Source organism: Etheostoma spectabile, chromosome 11, assembly GCF_008692095.1.
Source record: "Etheostoma spectabile isolate EspeVRDwgs_2016 chromosome 11, UIUC_Espe_1.0, whole genome shotgun sequence".
Taxonomy (NCBI): Eukaryota; Metazoa; Chordata; class Actinopteri; order Perciformes; family Percidae; genus Etheostoma; species Etheostoma spectabile.
The window spans coordinates 6883719-6902787 of record NC_045743.1 but is presented as its reverse complement, the minus strand read 5'-3'; the positions used below and the strand labels follow the sequence as shown (position 1 = coordinate 6902787).

At 39.9% G+C, this 19069-nt stretch overlaps 1 protein-coding gene across 1 annotated transcript in view; it reads left to right on the top strand.

Annotated features, from left to right (window-relative positions):
- The first annotated feature begins 17611 nt into the window (after nt 1-17611).
- LOC116697930 (immunoglobulin superfamily member 3-like) overlaps nt 17612-19069 on the top strand; it is a 74714-nt gene continuing 73256 nt past the window's right edge. The window contains 1 exon segment of the mRNA XM_032529565.1: nt 17612-18617. Coding sequence (XP_032385456.1) covers nt 18578-18617 — 40 coding nt within the window. The 5' untranslated portion in view covers nt 17612-18577.

The window sequence follows — 19069 nt, the reverse complement described above, 5'->3', positions numbered from 1 at the left end:
TTAACTGTCCAACCACTCACAGGCTGAATAGTACTTGGTTTGGACATAAATGCATGTCAGATTCTGAATCTCTGCCATAATGGTAGCTGCATTTTAACAGCTGTTCCCACTCAACAAAATTGGATGCTGGAGAGTAATCAAATCAAAACTAAAGGAGAAGAAAGTAGTGTCTCCCCCCTCTCCCACTTTCTCCCTGCATCAGCACTATCAATGTTTAACACCCCATCTGTGTAAAAGACAAGAATAGAATCCATTCCTTGCTTTTACAATTGAGGAAACAGGCACACACACCAAATTTCTTCCATACAGAGAATGGCTCTTGTCTGATAAGTGTATACCAGTTATGTACAACTTAAGGTCAAGCTAACAGTGGTTGTAAGAAAGATGTGAAAGACCAAAAGTACACTGAGGACTTTCAAGACTGTAGCTGTAGTCGTCTCATCCTCAGAGAGATAATGCAGCTCTGTGTTTGGTCCTGAATTATACCAGCCCTTCACAGTCTGGTGGACTGGCTCCTTCTTACAGCGTTCATCTTCACTTTACTGTAATTCTACACCTATGTGTTTCCATGACAATGCCTGTCAGAGGAAACAAAGCAACGTTGAATTTGGGAGGTAAATCAAGGAGTTGCAAAAAACTCCTTGGTTATGCTATTTGCCTTAATAAAGTCTTCACATTAACATAAAACAGACATTTCATCAGTTCTTGTTTTGACATTGGATGCAGTGCATGAAGCGCAAAGCATAATTTATAATCCTCCTCTTTCCAAATATCCGTAACTCAAAGGTGTAATTTTGGTTCCCAGTTTGCCAGCATGTTGCTGGACTCTTTGAGCCGGTTTTCTTTATTGATATGATCTCATTCCAGATCTGATTTGGCATCAGCTTAATACTCTGTCCTTTGTGTGCCATGACCGGCTAGATTTATAAAAAAAACAAAAAAAACATGTAGCCATTGTTCAGTAGCATCTTGTACTGCAGCTTTTGAACTAAGCATGAACGTGTAAGTGCTATGAAAAGTATACCACGTGGACTGCAATATCAAAGTATCACAGTATCTGGTGTTAAAGAAACAGCTACCTGTTAATGACAGTGAAAGAAGGTTACCAATACTGAAAGCCAAAGTAGCTTTAATTTGCATAGCTGGTGTCTTGTCAATCACAGGTGCATTCCGTTTAGGTGTAATAGTGCCAGGGCCCTGGCACTAAGCATGCAGTCTATTTGGTTCATTGGCACACCTAAATGGCACAGTGCCATCAATAATGTTATTAGATTATAGCGCCATCATAAGGTTGACAATCTTGGTAAAGAGTGAAATGTCTCAGCAATTGGATTGTTTGCCTTGAACTTTGGTACAGACATTCTTGTTCCCCTTAGAATATATTGCAATAACTTTGGTAATCCCTTGACTGTTTTAGATAGGCACTAGTGCCATCATCTGGTCAACATTTCAATGTGGGTTTATGACCAAATACATGCAAGGAAAGACATTTCCATCCAGGCTGAATAGCAAACTCAGAGGTTGATCAACAATATGTCTGCTGAAGCATAAGCATGTTAGCATTGTCACTGAAAGCATGTCATCAGTTGACCTAAGACTCTATATAAGAAAGGTTTATTGTGGTCTACTTCAGGTCTTGCCTTCGTTTCAAGCAATGAATCGCTATGGCTCTGTACATGTAGGCCCCCCCTTTTACCATCTACACACACACTCACACTCACACTTACACTCACAAACACACACTTACACACACACACACACACACACAAACACATACACACATACAAACAAAACATGTGATCAAATTTAGCCCTCAACCTTCCTGAACAAGAGGATAATGTGTCTTGGCAGAAGTAGGGGTGACACGAGGGAAGAGAAACACTCTCTCAACAACTCTGCACAAATTATGTAACGAAAGCCTATCTCATAAAATCTGAAAGCACTTTTATGCCTCTCACCTCAGCTCAGCTCACTTACTGAATCTCCTTGCTTATACCTTCAACTCCTCTCTAGTCTCTCATGAACTCATCTTGCCTTTGATATTCCCTTTTCTCACAAGGAGAAGATACAAGCCTGACAGTACTGCCTCCTGTTCCTCACCCAAGCCAAAAGCTACATGGTTTTACTCTCGCTTGTCTCTCCACATCAGTCTTATAATGTGCCAGCACTAGAGGGAGCTGTAGTTACCCAGAGACATGTAGTCATCAACAGGTTAACATAGAAAAAGGGGGAATAAAAGTGCTTTTCATCGAAGCACCTAATCTGAGAATCTGAGCCTTTGAAACTGTAGATTTCTTTCTCTGCCTTCACTTGTTGATATTAGCCCACTTGGTGCTCAGAGCTTGGTGGAGCAAGGGTTTGTCTGTATGTGTGAGAGAAAAGAGGACAAAAATGCTTACAAAGCTGGCCATCCAGGTGGAGAGGCTGAAAGTCAGCGTGATGTCTCAGAGGATGTGAAGGTGAGAGTGTGACACCTCAGACTACACATCGATATAAATAGCAAAATAGCAGCATTTGAGACAAGTCGAAGCAAACTGAGCGTGAGTGACAGCCATGGTTTCTTGACAAAAACGCAAAAGAGAGAGTTACCTAATTTATTTGAACCCATCCCAACATACAAATAAATAGACATACACTGTATACAACTTTCTAAACTGTTAAGAGCTGTCTTCTTTTTCTTGTTGAGGCCTGATTGTCATCCCCAGAGACAGCATCGGCTGGTAGAAGGAGCTGAAGAGTCCAAAATAAAAACAGCTTAAATGGTGCAATATGAAGTAATAGCCTGTTCTGCTCCCTGTCAAGGGAGCTCTCAACAAACTCAGAGCTCCCATTTTTTCTTTCACAGCTGTACACTCACATACTGGAACTGCACAGATGAACACCCCAAAGCTGATTTATGTGTGCGCGTCCTGTTATGATAATATAGTTTACTGATATTATGCATGTGTCTTTCATATTTGTGTGCTACATGTTCATGTTATGCTGTTGCTGCTGCCTTCATCTCATATTTGCAGTGTGCTGTGTGTCTCCTCTGACAGAAGATAGACAAAACACAGAGAGGAGACGAGTTTATGTGTTAAAATTAAATCAATCATGCTTTTTTTATTGGTTTGTATTTTTAGATAATAATGTGCCGGCAGGCACATGAAAAACAATGAATAACCCTAACCAACTCTTGATTGAGCGTATTTTTCCTTTGTCATTACGTCGCTCCTTTTCTCAAGTGTGTTGTCTCCGCAGACCACTCCAATTAAAAATACAGAAGACGAAGACATTTCCATTCCACTGACAAACGAGAAATAGATTTTTCATTTTGGGATTACATTCATAATTTCCAGAGCTGATAAAATAATAAAACAGATACAAAGTTGATGCGTCTTTACAGGACTGCAGGGGCTTTTACAATGAGGGGCTTAGACGCCGCTTTCCTGTGTTGTGAGCATGCAGCTTCTCCTGGTCAATGTCATAACTATCATCATTCATACTAGAATCAATGAGAATTCCTCCTTATTAAATGATAGGGAATTTAGGCAATGACAGCAACATGTGCCCAATGTGAATAACTTACAGTGTTTTACAATCACGTTGGCTCTAATTTCAGAACCTTGACGTAATTTTTCAAAACTCTAGACACAAACCTCAAAACCAAACCTCAAAACTCTTAAACTTGTTTCAATTGCTTGGATACATTACGCATAGACCATTTGTTCATTTAACAAAAAAATCACCTGTTCAATATGACACAACTTAACATCAAAGCACTACTACTCCAAAAAGCAATTCACACATTACATTTCAAATGATTGTCTATTCATTTCATTACAGTGATCTAACTATCAATTGATCCAGCTGCTCAAAATGATAAGTAACTGTTGCATTACTCTTAATGCATAGTTGTATGAAGACAGAAACACTATTCCATGTTTAGATCATGAAAATTTCAAGAAACCGAGATTCATTGTCACCAATTAGCATGGAGCATGAACCGATTGGACTACATTATCTGTGGATGTAATATTTCATAATCATTCTTTACTGTAATGTACTACTGTTTATCAGACACTGTTTCCATGGTCCCGTGTACCACCTTTACTGTAAGACTATTTACAGTATTGACAGTACTGCGCTGTATGCATGCATGGAACAGCCCATCCAATTCTGCCAACTTGTTACTGATGATTGAGATATATACTTTAAGTATAAAGTGCTGTGTGTATATATATATATATATATATATATATATATATATAATAATGTACCACATTGCACATTGTTCACCATGCCTGAAGATGTTTGGCCAATTGCAATATAGATGAGAACCTGTGGCCAAATCCACATGACAGATGAAGATGTAGAAGTACAGTAATCGCTTCTTGGTTTTGCTTTTTACAGTACAAGCAAGTTGAGGAACACCTCATTTGATGTTTTACAGTACTGTCTATTCTATTTCCTAGCTAATTATTTAGCTTTTATTTAAATAAACCTATGTTGTGATTGTACTGTAATGTTTCTCGTCAACACATTCTAGATTTCAGGAGGATTCCACTGTCTTTAGTATTCTCTCTATTACTGTTGTGCTTGTACAGGGATGTATTTTCATCTAGTACCATCATGAAATGTGTATGACCTATTTTGTACTACAATATTTAATGGTTGTATGAACAATGACACAGTGAAACCACAGTATGGGTAGCTCATGTGTGTGAACGTTTTAATGGTATTTCACAATAAATTAGTTTTTTAAACCAATGATTGTGCAAGAGCAATATTTCTTTAAAGATATAAATGCACAATACAATGTTTTGGACATTGGACAACCTGTGTTACAAGTGAGTTTTGTGTCATCAAGGTTCTGAAATTAGTAGCAAAGTGATTGTAAAAAAAAATGTAACAGTGGGAGTCGCTATGCATCTATTTGTCTTGCAGATGACGTGCTGGCAAGAGCTATCTGAATCAAGCATCACCAAGGAGACAGAAGTAGCATGATATCTGTGATTTCTGACTAAAGTTGTTGATGTGAACTTTCCTAAGTGAGAAAAGGAGAAAACAACAATTAAGCTAGTTCAACACTGCGTGCATGCGTACGTGCGTGTGTGCGCGCGTGCGAGTGCGTGCATGCGTACAGTTTGACATTTTCCGATTTATATCAGATACAGACAGAGCTGCTGCAGTGAAGAGGCCTCTTAGCTGAAGGATGAGAGCAGAGGAAAATGTCAGCTGCTTCCAAAACATTTGTTCCTCTGTATTTCAGAGCTGGTCAACAAATATAGCTCTGCAGCTATCAGAGAACTCCATCAGCAGAGGCCATGCAAGGGGCTAATCAGCCAACACATCAGCCCCTGGCACTGAAGGCTTTTCTCACACCCAGTGCCCATCAGGGTTTCAGATCCAAATGTTTTCCTGGAAGATAGAAAGGGAACAAATGCCATGGTCAGTTTGACTTTAACCACACTGCACCTAGGGGTAGTGTCTGTCTTTGCATCTTCCTTCACACTTAATTTGCAGCCTGACTGCCAGATATAACTTTCATCTTATTACAATCTATGGCACTTATTATATTTTTATACTACCTTATATGTTTTTTGTTATCAGTCTTGTGTTCAGTCTTGATTCAGCATACATAACTTTTTCATAGCCATGAATGTTTTTCTTCCAATATGTAAACTATACTGTGTAATACTATATTATATAGCCTTCGAATTGCCATGGTAAAACCAATAAGCACAACCTGGAATGAGAACAAGTAAACACTTTCAGCTGCCTTTGCTGCTTTAAGTCACTCGATTCCAGCCTTTGTGGATTACTGTATTTGCCTGCGTACCCAAATAAAGCAGGCAAATACAGTAAGAAAGACTAAGATGAAGTCCAGCTCAAATTAGACAGATTCATCAAACAAACAGAGCCAATCTGATTGAATTTGATGTTTTCTGTAGTTTAGTTCTGCACGTTTGACTAGCTATGCAATGCCACCAGGACACCAGCACCCTACTGGAGTGAGATAATTACATGTTCACCGTCACAAACGTTTTTGTTCTCTGCACCGGCATGTGCACATCTGACAATTCTTCTGCACAGTCTGAGCAATAACTTTACGCCACAATGGCAGTTTTGACAGCTACCTTGCCTGTGACTAAGACGCTGGTGAGCTAATGTCTTCATTAGCAGTGGTTTAGATGCTGTCACCCCCCCCCCCCCCCCCCCCCCCCCCCCATTCCTCAGTCACCAGCAACGATGCTCTGCTGCGCCCATCAGCTCCCATCAGCTTTTCTCTGTGTGTGAAGCGCTCCCCCAACTGCTGTCGCACTAACTCATGTTGCTAATTAGCTGACAAACACTGTACAGTTCAACTAAGGGCCTGACTCATTTACAACACTCATATATGTTTACGTCTACAACCACACACACAAATGTGCACCTCTTTAAGATACATATGCACAGTCGCATTAACATGGCCGTAGAAGGAACACACATACACATAGATGCAAACATTTTCACTCAATGAGTCGTGTCTTAACACATATTTGGTCAATAGATTATTTTACATTTCATAATCTATGATTATAATCAAAAATGCTGAAGAAATGCTATATATATATATATATTCCTTATGTTTTCACAGGATATATATACTCTTGCATATTAATGCTTAATGTGTACACAATAAATTGAACTAAAATAGAGGATCTGATTAAAGTCCCCCTTTCAGATCCATGTGGCTACCATGGTAACCAACACCTTGAGAGTACTAAACTAGAGATAAGTGAACAAGAAATAATCGTGAATGAACCTATCAGGACTGACAATAATCTCTATTATATCTAATGTATGATCCTTATTTGTGTCCTTTCTTTGATACTCAGTATCTGTCATGGCCCACTGTAAGTTTATGGAGAAATATGAAGCTAAAAGACTTGAAGTCTGTGTCTTTCTCTTGTGCAGCTTCTCTCTTTCTTAGCAGCTGGTTGATGTGACTCAGACAGGTAGGCCAGTCATATATCGTCAGGGTTTTACAGTGTGACACAGTAGGCCTTCAGGGCACAGCAATGGTCTTGTTCACTTCCATGTATATCATTTATTTCTAGTCCAAATCACAGGCAGATTCAAAGTCATGATAGAGGTAATAAGAGGTCCCATGATACTTTTATGCAGTGTTTTCTTTTATTCATCATCTGCCAGTCTCTGCCTAATTACACAGAGTACAGATGCAGCCATCACCGAAGCTGCTCTTTTTATTTCATTTATGGTTTACACTTTGCAACCTTGAATGAGGAAATTACTCGGCAGGCACAAGCACAATATAAATTTCTTTTGCAGCATTTGCATGCTACTGATGTAGTTTTGATGTGGATGACTACATACTACAATAATTTATTGTGTTTGCTGTAAAAAAAATTCTCTCTTTATCTTAATTTCAAAGAAAAATTCCACACTGATTGAAATAGGGAAGACAATTGAAAGTTTAAATCACGACTAGCCACCCTGCAATCAAAGATGTTAAAGCCTGTGGTTTTTTTGCAGCAGATTGAAAACTTCACTGATTAGGGTGTGGCAAAGAATGCAGCATGCTTGACAGTTTCACCCATAGAGAGCATTTCAGCAGCAGTTTTCTTCTCTGTGAAATCCACTGCTGATTTACATTTTAAATGTTATTCGTTAGGGTTCGCCCAGGAAGCCATTTCCTACATTGAGGTTGTGGTTATCTTTAAATTCTATTTTTTCTGACTAATGTTGGGCTGCAATTCTGCCCTCTAGATTATTTCAGGAAGAAGGGTTCAAGTCCGTAAATTGGATAAAAGAACGTTTATTCAGATAGACTATATTCCAGAGACAAAGTTACAGAGAACATGCATCCATAGCCCTCCCAAGTTTGTCTAAACCTTTAGCCCTTTCTGCTTGATCTTATGTGCTCAGGGGGGGGGGGCAGTTCAGTTGCTACCGCGTGACATGTTCGTGTGCTGTCTTTTGTCTCCAGAAGGTTAGTGTCTAGCAGAGATCGGCCTGCACAATAGATAACTGGTATCAGACTGCTACTGGAGAGGACCTTCACCCAAAAACAAGACATGTTCCTAGCCACCCTTGGCCCTGCTTTTCAGAATTGACGCACTCAGCAGAGCTATGGTTGGACACATTGTACCAAAACAACTTATCATAAGGTCACCGTGAACCCTGAACTACATGTTTCTTATTTAAACGTTAACATAATAGTCACACTGAAACCAAGCAGACTATGTAATGCTTTTGCTCTTTAGCTCAAAATATATTGAATTGAACACACATGACATAAATACATTTTATTTGAACACTAATGAGAGTTGAATATGGAAAATATACCAACCATTGAAGTATTAACACTTAACACCTTACCGAATTTGCTGCTTTGTTCATTTGGTTTTATTTTTATGCTTTAATATACAAATATTTACAGCAGAGATCACAGTTAACATGAGCGGTAAACCCCTGGTTAACGTAAAGCAGGAGACAAGTATGTAGCCCGCCAGCATGTTTGTCACGCTAAGCCTCGCTTTTCTGTGTAAATCGTAGTAACTTATGTGAGTTCAGATCCTGGTTCACGATCGGATGCTGTCCTTTTACAGTAACCAACCATATACAGTATACTTAGCACCGTTTTTGAACTGAGCAGGGAACATAATACAATGATAAAGCTTTATTGTAGCCTAGAGTCAGCATTAGGGCCCAAAAACTACTGGTGGTGGCTTTAAAACAAGCGTCTAAGGACTGAGATACAGGTTTTAACATAACAGAACATACAAGGCTTTCAACCTGAACGTCTCTCTGCCACAGCATGCCCATAAGGCTTCATGATGCAGTGTGCAGTAATTGGTATTTTTATTGGTGACAGCTTCTCTATCCCAATGCTGAGCCTCACGCTGGGCTGGAGACAGTCTGATATCCGAGCTGCAGAAAACACATGACAAAACCTGTACAGTGAGCAACATCACTCAGATTAACACCTCTGAGGATGAACAAACTCCAATGCTTTACTGACAAAATTCAATCTTACATTTTGTTAGAGATTTGGATTGGTTTTCGTTCCACATCCTGCTATGATGTACTCTCCTTCAACCTCTCTATATATCATAAGCATGAAGCTACAATCCCTCCCCCAAAGGATGATGCCTGTTGCATATCACATATAGCGAGCATACTCAAAAGGATGACCTTAATACGGCTAAAGGGAAGTTAAAAATTAACATATTTAAAAATAATGCTCTGTGTCATCAAAATTGGCGTTTTTTTTTATTTAATTATTTTTTACAAATGGCAAGAGGGTGGTTGCCCCTTTGATGTGGTAATAAGCTGTTTTGATATCTGTGTGTCAAGCATGCTTGAGAGAGGAATGGTGAGAGGCATTCCCAACAGCCACTACTTCAAAATCAATTAAAACTCTTTTGCTAACAGCCCTGCCCGGTTCAGAAGGAGGAATTTAATTCTCCCACCCCTCCGCCTCACTCTCAAACATACACTCGCAGTCATAAGAATGTGGTCCAAAATGAACGTAGATATGGAAACTGGGAAAGCGAGAGTAGGCTAACTCCTGGATTCAGATAGCTCACTGCAACGTTATCTTCACGTGCATGTGTGCTGCTCATCATAACTGGCTTTCAGTGAAGCATGTAGGGCTTTTTACCCATTCATAAGAAAATTTGCCACAATTAGAATTGATTGCGTGTACAGTAAGTTTGTTGTTTCTAAAGGGGGAAAAGCACAGTTGCAGAGTTGACCTCTGACAAAACAAAAATGGAAAAGTGATTTTTAATTATAAAAAGGCTTAAACCACTTTTAATTGTTTTGAATCATGGTACAGCTAATACTTATCAGCCATGCAATCCAAGCCAAATCTATCAACAACAATCTAATAAGTATTTCCCTGAACTTCCTGCAGCATTTACAAGTCCTTCAACTACAGTAATCTCCCCGGGAACATTTAATATGCCAAAATTAATATCATATGACCCCACATGAGCTGTTGACTCCAAATATCCTATTGATTTGAAATTATGCTTTTTCTGTTAAGGAAAGTCCCATTACAGTAAAACAACATTATGCATACTATTGGATGAATTAAAAATTCAGGTGTGTCAAAGTTTGTTTGGGAAAGATTAGAGTGTGCATGATTGTCTGCAGGTCCACACCTAAAGGATGTTTTGCAACTTCTCTCCCTCCACAGAACAGTCTTTCTCCAGCAAGTCAAGTCAGTCATCAGTCAGTCACCAGCAAATGTATAGCACTGTGTACCTCTGTTTATGAAAGCTGAAGGACATGAAAAGCCCACATGAACGTTGTTGAGACGAAAACGAGAGCAGGCTCAAAGGCATGTTAGGGACACTGTTTTGCATGGGACTGCTAGCACGAGATAGCATTTGCATCAGAGGCTATGTTTTTAGGCAGCAGGTGTATGTGTGTCCTAAACTGCTGCGTGTGTGTGTGTGTGTGTGTGTGTGTGTGTGTGTGTGTGTGTGTGTGTGTGTGTGTGTGCGCACACACTGATGAATATGCAAGTATGTTTGTTTAAGAAAGTAAAGTGCATGACTCAGACTGAGGTAGGCAGGCAGCTCATGTTTCTTCCATTTGGCTGGCAGCTGAGATAAGATCGGACCGACCTAATCATTTACTGTAAGAAGCCCTGGGTTTTGCTAAACAACACACACAACCGACTGAGAAATATTTATCTCTTAACTCTCATCTCCAATTATCTGTGCACAGTTTGCCTTGATCTAAATATGATGATCAAAATAATGGAATGTGATCTTCGTACATTGCATTGCCTGATCATCTTTACTTATTTTCATTTTCTGTGGTAGTGCCCAGGTAAAACAAGCAAAAATAGATAGATAGATAGATAGATAGATAGATAGATAGATAGATAGATAGTAGATAGATAGATAGATTGTAAAATGTAGATTTTAATACATTGACTCATTGTGTGTCATTGCCAAAAATCCCTCAATGTGACCTTTAACAGGATTTAATACTTGTGTCCATTAGACGGTGGCATTGTCAGTTGTCCCATCTCAGATTTCACTGCCAGTGATGATGTCACATGGTTTTCTCAGCACTGTTGCAGAGATACAACCAAACAAGTTCATTGCTTTGCAATTTTGGTATTTTTTTCAGATTTATAGAGGTTTAGGAGCTTGCTCAAGGACAGAAGTATTTGCAGATTAGGGTAGCATTGCTCCTTGCTGACATCCATAGGGTTACATATTGTGTTGTGGTGTTTGAATACAACTTAGTTCAATTCCCTAATTTGTGTTGTATGGAATAGTTAACAGAATAGTTCTATAGTTGATAGTAACACGATTATTTGCTTTCTTACTGAGAATAGAGTGAAAAGATTGACACCCCACTCTTGTCAGTATGCTAATGTATGTAGCTGCTGCCAGGTAGTTAGCATAGCATGAAGATTGGAAGCAGGGTAAAACATCCAGCTCAGCAAAGCTTACAAATGAACACATTTTATCATGGTTTGCACCCCAGCGTATGTTGGGATAGGCTCCATCCCACTGGCCACAGTATTAGACAAGTGGAAGAAAGAAAACCTGACTGGCTAGCACACTGGATGTAATGTCCATTTCAATAATTATGAGCCAGTTTTCTATGAATGTGCCTGCTATCAAATGAAACCCCTCCTTTATTACCGCATGCCACTTTCAGACACAAACACCATGTCTGACACGGGTTTGACCCATTTACTAATTAGTAAACTACTCTCTGGTTAATGACATCGGTCTAATGGCCACTGGTGTTTACTGTTACACACATTACTGCTAAATTACAGAACCAGACCATACCAGACCTAAATCTGCAAAACAGAGCAGTAGACGTTTAGTTCAACAGCACTGGCTGCTCAACAACAACAGAAAGCATAAATTAAGTGTTCTAATATGACAGGAGGTTTATTTATATATAGCCTATATGTATATCTTATTTATTTAGATTTCCTTGTGAATTCTTCAATATGCAACTATAACAACAACTCATAATAATGTTAAAGAGAGCAGCAATAATATCAGTTTAGAGGAATTCAAGTTGACACCAAAATGTACCCTTGAGGTTGAAGTAATCCAATAATAAAAGCATGTAGTAGTCCTATAATTATTGTTAAATATTTTCCACCAGCAGGGTTGTGAACCCAGGTCAGATATTAAATGTTGTGTGGTTGTGTTGTGTTGGTCTGAGAGGGAGTAACAGACATGTAACAGACCCTGTATGAACGTGAGACCTTCTGTTTGAAATCTCTTTAACTTCTGTGATTAGACAAACAACTACCCTATAATTGTTTCAGACTTTACTGTTACTCCAGTCTATATCCTTGACATTCCACTTCCGGAATTTCTCCGATTTTTTTTTGTCTTGGAATAAACTCCGGTTGATTTTTGAGGACTACAGTTGACTGCTCCTCAGATCTCTGCATGACAAATTGACAGCTAACTTGACTGATCTGTCCAATCTGAGTTTTCTCTCACACAACTATTTTACTGCAGCTCCGTGGGGAGCTTTGCCTCGCCCATGACAATTGTGAGTGGTATAAAGAAATGACAATAAACCGGAGCACGTTTTGCAGTAAGATGAAACTTTACTGTACAACCAACTATGGTTATGTTATGTTCCTCAGTTTATAAGTTAAATTAATTAATTATGTAGTGAAACAATGTAAAAGTAAAGGGGATATAGGTGAACACAAGAAAATATCAGCACTCAGCGTGGTACATACTATCATATATCTATTACTGTTTTTAAAAGAATTTCCCATGCAGTACCCCTCTTTTGTTACCAGCTTGGATAATACTGTGATCCTGTAATCTGGTGGTGTTTAAAAGCCTTTTCTGCCCACATTCTTCCTCTTCCAGCCATGAGTCATGTCAGTTTCACATGGGTTTGTGGTGAGAATTAGAGTTACCTTGTTCTGCATACACAAAGCAAAAGCTCCAGTGAGTGTGACCATGAAAAGTAAATTATGTTTTTCAGCCTGGAGTTGATAGATAGCATCTGTGTTGTTGTTGTTCCCTAACAGCAAAAAAGGACAAGCTTGTACCTGCGAGGGATGATGATGAAACGTGTGCCTGTTGTGTAATGTGGTTTGTGTTTTGGGGCGTAAAGTCGAACAATCTTCACAGTGTGTCTAAGCTCACCTTGATGCCCTTGTCGTCATGAGCTATTTGCTAAGTATAGTGTGTTGTGTGTGTGTGTGTGTGTGTGTGTGTGTGTGTGGTGTGTGTGTGTGTGTGTGTTGTGTGTGTGTGTGTGTTTGTGTGTGTGTGTGTGTGTGTGTGAATGAGTGTGTCTTCCTCGGTCCAGTGCATTACAAAGGAAAGATGCTTGACAATCAGCTGTGTTTGCAGTTGGGCAACGCCCACATAATCAAGATGAGAAAGAAAACAGAGAGAAGAAGGGAATTAATATTAATTTAAAATAAAAATTAATAACACAAATGCATGAACCTTACTAAAAGTATTTTTAATGAAGATCCCAGATAATTAGCTCTTCCTCATGCATTGAATGAACAAGTACACACAGCTGTCCTTCATGACACTGGAGGATTGTACACCGATGCCAAACAAGTCCTAATTGTATCTTGCTCTGTTATTCAGTGTGGCCTGGTAGCTCTGCTGCTGACACTGTCTGTATGTTAACACTCGAGTAACACAGTGTAATAATACCTATAGTAAGCCCACCTAGGCTGGGTGATCTATTGTTGCTCAAATGTTCAAGTGCTTGTTCACGTCATTGAAAACCTTTAATTGTCACATTCCGCTAGAGTAATCCTTTGCAATTAAATAAATATAGGGTATTTCTCGCAACCACCTGTCAGTTTATGATTGCAAAAATGACATGTGGTGCTCGGTCCTTGTCTTAGCATCAGCTCTACTGTAATGTGAAAACAAAGGAGATTTAATTTTGGTGTTGTCACAACCACCTGCAAAGGTAGAAGTAAAAGAGTGGACGCTTTCATTTAAGTGTAGTAATGACTGAAAACCCTGTATTAGCACAGCATAGGTTTGGTGTGCAGACTGTAACTTTGGATAACTGATCTTTAGCTTTCTTTTTTAAACAGCTTGTGACACTTGATTTATAACATAAAGGCACAATTACATCTACGAGTGCACCAGCCTCAGCTGTATATAATAAAAGGTTATCTGACAATGCAGTGTGTAATCTTCCGAGCCAATGTGAAGCGTGGCGTGAGAAATTGGAGTGTATTACTGTGGAGTGACTCAGCTCACATTAAATCCTAGATAGAAGAGTGGCACTCTTGAATCTGGTTGGTCCCAGCTGGAGTGTTGCCTTCTGCCTGCTGTCTGTCAGTCTGCTGACTGTCAAAAACCACAGTATATGCAATGTGTCAGGTTGGTCCCTGTAACTTTACACTAGATACACTTGTGGCCCTCTAACCGAGGCATAATAGCCTGCCACATGTGTATAGATTAGGAGAAATGTTAGGATTGTTGTGTCCATACTTTTTGATGGATTGTGATGTGAAGTAGTTTTGCAGTTGTTCTCCCTATAAGCAATGTCCAATCTCTTTTACCTTATAACCCCACTTTTACTGTTTAATTCAGATGAACCACATATTGCAACATGACTTCTGTTTGACAATAAAATGTTTTACTTTATCTGTTTTATGTTTATCTTTACCCATCTGGATTATTTTTTCATTACTTTCTGCCTTGTTCTTTCACTCACGTTAGGGAAGCCTCTTAGAAGTGATATGACCAGAAGGAATTTTTAAAGTTTGCTTTTTGACTCCATCAAAACAAGAGCTCTTGTTTACTTATTTATAATTTCTCATTTGTTTAAGAGTAACAGTTGGGCTCATTGTACCCTCTGCATGCTTGAGTTTACAGTTGGGCTTCATCAACAAAGTGGGTTCCCATCTGATTCCATGTTTGTGTGATTTCACATGTACATTTCACATGTCATCTGGAGTGACACTGGCATTGTATGTGCATGTTTGCATCCAAATGTGTATTGGCATTTGACTGTTTGTGAATTGGCTCTACACATTGTGTAATTAATAATGTGAAACTTGAGAAAATTGAACTAGACATCCAACAGTAATAATCCATATACTTTTGGGACTATGACATTGTGTTTATGATAAAATCAGTGAACAAATCTCTCTCTATTCAATCAAATTCAAATGGGCTTTATTGGCATGAAAGTTTCAATAACAATGTTGCCAAAGTGTGTGTGTGTGGTGCGTGCGTGCGTGCGTGCGTGCGTACGTGCGTGTGTGCTGCGTACTCGTGCGTGCGTGCGTACGTGCGTTGTGTGTGTGTGTGTGGTGCTGCGTGTGTGTGGCCTGTGAATGAATTTTATTTTAAAAGGTCTTTCAGCTCTTTGAAATCTGAGATTGAACTTGTTGAAATAAATGTTCCTTGTTTCATTGAATGTGCTAAATTGTAGGAAAAAGTGCATCTTTGTCTCAAACTCGTATGTCAAACAGTGACTACTTATTCTGTTTTCTTTTGGTTGCCATGATTTGTTTTTGTGTCTTTACTCTGATTAGTGTTTGGAGAGCAGTGTTGCTGTGAAGCTGGTCAGAGTGTGTCTGAGAGAGGGCAGTTAGCTTCAGTACCATCTCTCTCTCTCTCTCTCTCTCTCTCTCTCTCTCTCTCTCTGCTATCCTATGTAACCTTGCTGACACCAGCACAACCGATGCTGTAAGGGTATTATATAATGTTATTATAAACATTAAGATCACAAAAGAAACAGTGCTGAACAATTCCGAAAGGTACTGGTTAAAATAAGAAGATGGTTGTAGCTATCAACACATTATTTAGGTGATAGATTCTGTTATGAAGTGCACACAATGCAGACTCCTCTGTTTCCATGGAGACCTTTGTGATCCCCAGCACCCACTATACTTCCAAACATTCCTCTAAAGCCTTTTTTTTCTCTCAGCATACATACTTGTGGAGAGTTGCAAAAACTGGCGTGAGGGGTCAAAAGTGATCTCATCTTCAGTGCTAACATGATGCTTGGCTCAAACAATGCTACCACCGCTTTTTAACTGCCTGCCTGTGCAAACTGTGTCATCACTCGTCCATGCAATAAGGAGTCTGTGGAGAACTGAACTAAATTTAGGTGCAGCAATATGTAGACCAGGTGTATTGCACATGGCCTACCTAGCCAGCTCTGTATTAATTCAGCTGCAGTGGACCTAGATAGACCTTTTGGGGAAGCTGAATCAACAGCCCACATACTTTATACCAGTGTCTAATCCCATTCTGGCTTCCTTTTTGTCTGCTAAACCCTTTGTTTTCTCTATATAAACATGCTAAAAACCTCTAACCTTTCTGTTCATACTATGACACAGTTTACGACAGAAGGAGGAAGAAAGGGTCTCTTTTTTCATTAACAGTTTGGTCAACTGTTATTATGATGTGTGGTTTCAGTTTATTAACGTGTTGTATTCTTTAAACATCTTTTGTAGTGCCTCAGGGTTCAGACCCATTTTACTGGTTTTTCAAGAAGTTTTATCTGAGCTGAAATCCTTGAGCACAGCAAAGGGGAAAAACATGTTTTACTGCTTCCAAAAAAATGGGGTTTTTGTTGGATTCAGACAGTGTTTGGAATTGCAATTCCCAGTTGATAAATGGAATACCAGCTTGGTCCATTATTTTTTGAACGCACATGCAAAGGCCTGCTCATTTATTTATGTATTACAAAGAGCGGAGCTTTGGGTTTTACTTAATTCAGAGCTTTTTAGATTTCATATTTCTCTATCTCTCTCTATATATATATATCTTTTCCAGAAAGCAATACTCTTTTACAGCTTCCCACCAAAGCAGTATTATCTCATTGTGCTATTTTCTGTTTCCCTGCAAACTCCCATTCACCCTGTCTATTTTGAGATCCTACTAATATTGCAGCACAAAGTCGTGCCAATCAATATACCTCAGCTTATGTCAAAGTAATGCTTGGTTTAGCTACTTATGATCTTAATAACAGAGCGATGTATTATGCAACTTGCAATCTCTGAAAGGTGAATAGTAATGTGTTGGGTGGGTGGGGGGAGGGGGGGTTGTTCTGATATAGTTTCCAAGCAGAGTGGCGCTTCATTATGCTGATTGCCAATTGTGTGTATGGCGGTGGGAAAAATAAGAGGGTTTGAGCGATGGGCCTATGTCATCTCTGTCTATGAGACACAGACTGAATTATGCATGACAAAGGTGACTTTTGTGATCAGCACATAACAAGTAATCACCATAAATGAAAAATCTAGTATTGGAAAATGGATTTGTTTGTTTTTCCTTTGAAAAACCCTATCACTGTGCACTGTAATATGCAGTATAATATGATTTGTCCCATAATGGTTCATGTAAGCCTTAAAAAGTGGTCAAACTTTACCCTGCAAAATTAAAGCTGAGAAAATTGGTAGGTTTATAGGCTTAATTATCCTCCACTTCGCTTAACCCATTCAAACATTAACGTCATGGCCTAGAATTGAAATTCAGAAATGCAAATCTGGCCTCTCCCACAATGGACAGTGTCCCACCCTGTCAGGGCGTGGTCTTCGACAGGGGGGTGGGGGCAGAAAGCACGCTGTGAAGTTTTCAAACTGCACAGGCAAACAAAAGTGATTTGCCAAACAGGAAGCCGGGAAATAACCTTGGAAGAACAGCGGTGTACTGATTGTGTCTGGGAACAGATCACAGCATTTGTCAGACAGATTATGATTAAGCAGTAGCGTTAGAACCAATGATTAAAGTAGCTTTCTTTGGCTGTTAAGCGTCTTGTTTCATGCGCTTGTCTTTGCGCGTTTTAGTGCCATGAATTAGGATACACTGGCTCAGGTGTATTGGTGGTACAATTGAGATCCCAGTGTTTGGAGTTAAAGTCATTGATTAATCTGATTTATTGTGTCAGAGCACAAAGCCTTGTCTGCTTCATCTAGAGCGCCCGCCCATTGGGCTTTCTGCGGAGCGATAGTGGGAGATTGATTATAGTCTCCGGGATTTGCTGTGGAGCCAGAGCCTGCTTGGACTGCGATTTGCTCTCCCATCAGTGAAAGAGAGGAAAATCCTAGCAAGGACCTATTTCACATCGACAAGACTCTCAGATCCCCTTGTACACATTTAGCCTGCTGCCTGTGATCAGGTTTTTGTAATACGCGCAAGTCACGCCGGCACTTTCGTCTTTTACAGAGGAGGCTGCGAGTGTGAATCGCCTCCGCAGTCTCGGATGCGTAGTAAAGGGGGAGTGGGTTGGGTCGCCTAGGCGCCTGGCATACTCACACGACGTCAGCGATAAAAAGCAAGATAGGTGTAGTAGATATAGGTGAGGGTGAAAGCGGGGGGAAGCAGCACCTGAGGCTTTTTTTAATCAGGAGGACACCGAAGAGGTGAGCCGGACACTGACAAACCGCCGGACTCACGGCTGACTCACGGGATTGGACTCTCAAGACAGGCACCGACCGCTTTTGTCGCCCGGGATTCGTACTTGTTTCTCCTTCATGACCAGCACTTAAGCACACTGTCGAGCCCAACCAGACACCACCCCCTCCTCCTCTGAAGGGAATATTACAAGTGAATCTGCGGGGCAACACACAATGGCAACCGATGCGCTCCTTCTTGTCTGTGCGCTGCTTGGTAAGTCATCTAAAGAAGCTTTCAGCTTTCATCCTTCCTGTAATTTCCCCCTCTCTGTTTACATTAAGGTGGCACACCTGTATGACACATGTAGCCCACATTTTAGTTGGGAGAAGTAGGCTACATCCATAATCACTGCAATAATGACAGGTGTGTGTGTGTGTGTGTGTGTGTGTGTGTGTGTGTGTGTGTGTGTGTGTGTGTGTGTGTGTGTGTGTGTGTGTGTGTGTGTGTGGTGGCCTGTGAATTAATTTTATTTTAGGTCTTTCAGCTCTTTGAAATCTGAGATTGTGTGTATGTGTGTTGAACTAGGTTAATGTGATGTTTGGACTTCCAATCACAGATTAACCCTATACAGTCTGACCTCCTGGGTTCATGTGCTCATCATATGGACAACTTGCTATTTAGTTAACCCCCACACACATACAGAAGCCCACACACACACCTAGACA